Here is a 3,252-nt window from a genome sequence, read left to right on the forward strand (position 1 = left end):
GAACTGCTAAATTCCACGAACCACACATTTTTTTCCTTAAAGAAGGCCACATGTAAATTTGCGATTAATCGCGAGTTAACTCTGGACAATGCAATTAATTGCAATTACTAAATGTAATCGCCAGCTCTAAAAAAGAGGTATTTGTGGTTTTCAGGGTTTTTTAATAGGTTATTGTAAAATGGGAATATTTTTTGATGGTTTCCAATTATTTTTATTCTTGTTTACCTTTACTATCCTGCAGGGATCAGACACTGTTATGAGGAACAGCAAAGAGGAGCTGCGTCAGAAAATAACACAACAGACAGCCAGCAAGGCCTAGTGGGCCCCAATTGGGTTTCTCCGCAGTTTGCGTGGTGGCCCAGCTGTGCTTGCCCACATTGGCTTTGGTGGCTACGCTAGCCAGTCGCCTGGTGGACAGCGTAGCGAGTTCCCCTACCCAGGATCCGGCAAAGCAAGCAAGTGCTGCCGCCCAGGAGTCAGCAGAGCTAGCAGGGTCGCTGTCCAGGCCTCCAGTCCCTAGGCAGTGAAGCCAATGTGGGCAAACACAGCTGGGGTCACCACGGAAACTGCGGACAAACCCAATTGGGGCCCACATTCTCTGCCCACTTTTGAACCATGTGGGGCCCACTTGGCCTTGCTGGCTGGGGCAGTTATTAGTTTTTCTTTATTGTCAGACATTAAAATTGTCTGACTTGAGCTCTGTTTTTAGAGATTTTGTGAACGCAGAAATATAATCAACTTTAACTGGACAGAAAAGCTCTTCGGCAGGTCTACGTCTCATCCCCATCGCGGAAAGCTAGTGGTAGCATTAGCATCAATAAGAAGAATAAAATCTGAATTACCTTCATAATCAAACAAGCAGCATTCAATGAAATACCTGTAACCTTCGTCTAGCTATGACCGAGAAATAATCCACGATTCGTTTACTATCATTCATAGGATTTTGGGGAAGCAGCTGTCGAGCATTCTGCAGGGGGAATACTAACATTTGATCTAAGAGAGAAAACAATGCAACCAGGTAGGACATTTAGAAAATAAATATTGTTCAAATTTCTGTTACAATTGGTTAGGTCAGGGGTCCCCAAACTACGGCCCGCGGGCCGGATCTGGCCCGCCTCCATATTTGGCCTGGCCCCCCAAACACTATATGAGACTCATGATTTTTTCTTGTCAATCTGGCAAATCAAGACCCACATAGAACATAAGTTTTTATTATACCCTTCTGCAGTCTGAACTTTGACAGGAGAGGATAGACTATTTATTGGTTTCGTTTTTTAAACATTTTAGTTTTAAATATTTTGTGAAGATTACATAAAGGAACTAGAAAAGTTGCATTAGCTGCAATAAGTGTGAATGCTATTTGCTAATTTGTTAATTCAAACTGGTAGCCCTTCATATGACTCAATACCCATGAAGTAGCCCTCAGGTTCCAAAAGGTTGGTGACCCCTGCCGTTTTGTGTGACGTCACGTGAAAGGGGTCTATTGCAGGGTGTAAACACTGAACACATTTACCGTTGTAGCAGACGAAAGGGCGCTCTGTGTTGCAGATTTCGTCACGCCAAAGTCCATTGTACCTCATGGTCCCACAGGTGTCATTGAGAACTTTATATTTAGGATTATCGTCCTGCCAGCAGTGGTAGTCAGTGTTGCTGTCAAAGTCCGGTCGTCCCATCGTCCACTTCCACTTGGTCATGTTGTCATAAAGCCCGATCCACACCAGTTCTCCGGGCTCCTGGATCGCTCCCAGCAGCCTGGTGCTCTCCGCCGGACTGTCCACCGTGGCGAGATCGGAGTACAGCTCTCTGCAGGCCTGCTGGGCTTCTTCCCACGTCTTCAGGGCCTTCACGTGGTGATACTCTCTGAAAAAGGGCTCTGTCCTCATAGATGGAATGAGAACTAATGGACAGATGTATTCAGTTTGGTTCATGAAGCACAACGTTGGATCTAACCATGAAAAACTTTTACCTGAGAGCGTGACACACAGCAGGAGTGTCTTCATCATCCTGAAAATCCAACATCTTAAAATTAGTTTTGTTTTTCTAATCCCAAAGTGGGATTAAAAAATCAAATTGTCCACATTTTTTTGTCTGGTTTTCCACCAAACTGAATTAAAACTCTTTAATATCGGAGCTCAGTGTTTATATTCTTTGATTTGCTGTAACCTTTCAACTGTTAACACAATGATTCCAGTAGATTGTGAAGAAGAAAAGCGGCTTTTTGGGTTTAAGAGTCAACAAACTGAAAACTATATGTAAAAATATAAATACATTTTTACATGAAATGATTCCTTGTCTTGAACAGGTATAAATGTGATATTTAAGTGTCTGCTGAACTCATTCTGAAGGACAAGTGAAAGCAGAAGTTGCAAAGAAAAATCAAACCTACCTGACTTGTGAATCCTTTCTGAGCTCTCACCAATGATCACTCATCTGAAGCTTCTCTCCTTTTTATAAAGTTTTTTTTTGTCTTTTTTTTTGTATTTTTTTTGTGAGAAACTGATTTTCATATATTTGTTCTTGTCATTAGAACAGCAGCGCAAACAAAGCTGGTGAAATTGGGCGTTTGACCTTAAACTTTAGCATTAGTTAAATGAGGACAAAAAAACACTTTACATCCATTTAACTTTAAACTTTTTCAGGCCATGGACCGGTTTGAATCTGACAATATTTCCACGAATGGGGACCTTAGTTTCTATTTTTAACCTTCCGATTTCTGAAAGTCTGTCTTCAAAATAAAATGCTACTACAAGAAATGTAGTTTTAAAAATTCTAAAAATATCATATATATATATATATATATATATATAATATGAATACAATATGAATGTGTGTTAATATTATTGTTTGTTGTTAAAAAACAGTGCACTTATCATCAGGTTTTTTTCTTTCTTTTTGTTTCAAGTTTTGACCAGATAAAGAAATACTTAGCACGTTCTGAATATGGAAAATGTGTTTACAAGCTCAAACCAACAGCACTAAATGAGAGGATTTCGATGCTTTCAGCAAAATCAAGTCAGAAAGAAAAAACAATTCAAAAGAATCTCAACTTGTTGCATCTTGAATTAACTGTTTTGGCATCCATGACTTTATGTAGATTTGTCTTTTGTGTAACTATATTATTCTTACATTGTCTCTAGAAAATGTTTTTTTCTTGACCTTTAATGGCTTCAACTTTTGATATCATTTTACAGCTTTTTCAACACTTTCCTTTCTAAAATCAATGTTTGAACAAAGACTCCATCACTCTCGTTT

The 3,252-nt window shown here is 39.5% G+C and overlaps 1 protein-coding gene across 2 annotated transcripts in view; it reads right to left on the reverse strand.

Annotated features, from left to right (window-relative positions):
* Nucleotides 1–2,002, reverse strand: part of LOC112140751 (macrophage mannose receptor 1-like) — a 5,626-nt gene extending 3,624 nt beyond the window's left edge. For both annotated transcript variants that reach the window (XM_036214168.1, XM_036214167.1), the window contains exons 1-2: nucleotides 1,967–2,002; nucleotides 1,514–1,897 (exon numbers count right to left, since the gene is read on the reverse strand). In XM_036214168.1, the coding sequence (XP_036070061.1) occupies nucleotides 1,514–1,897; nucleotides 1,967–2,000 (418 nt within the window). In that variant the 5' untranslated portion in view covers nucleotides 2,001–2,002. The remainder of the gene's footprint in view (nucleotides 1–1,513; nucleotides 1,898–1,966) is intronic.
* Nucleotides 2,003–3,252: the final 1,250 nt, after the last annotated feature.

The sequence above is a fragment of the Oryzias melastigma genome, linkage group LG11 (assembly GCF_002922805.2).
Source record: "Oryzias melastigma strain HK-1 linkage group LG11, ASM292280v2, whole genome shotgun sequence".
Classification (NCBI taxonomy): Eukaryota; Metazoa; Chordata; class Actinopteri; order Beloniformes; family Adrianichthyidae; genus Oryzias; species Oryzias melastigma.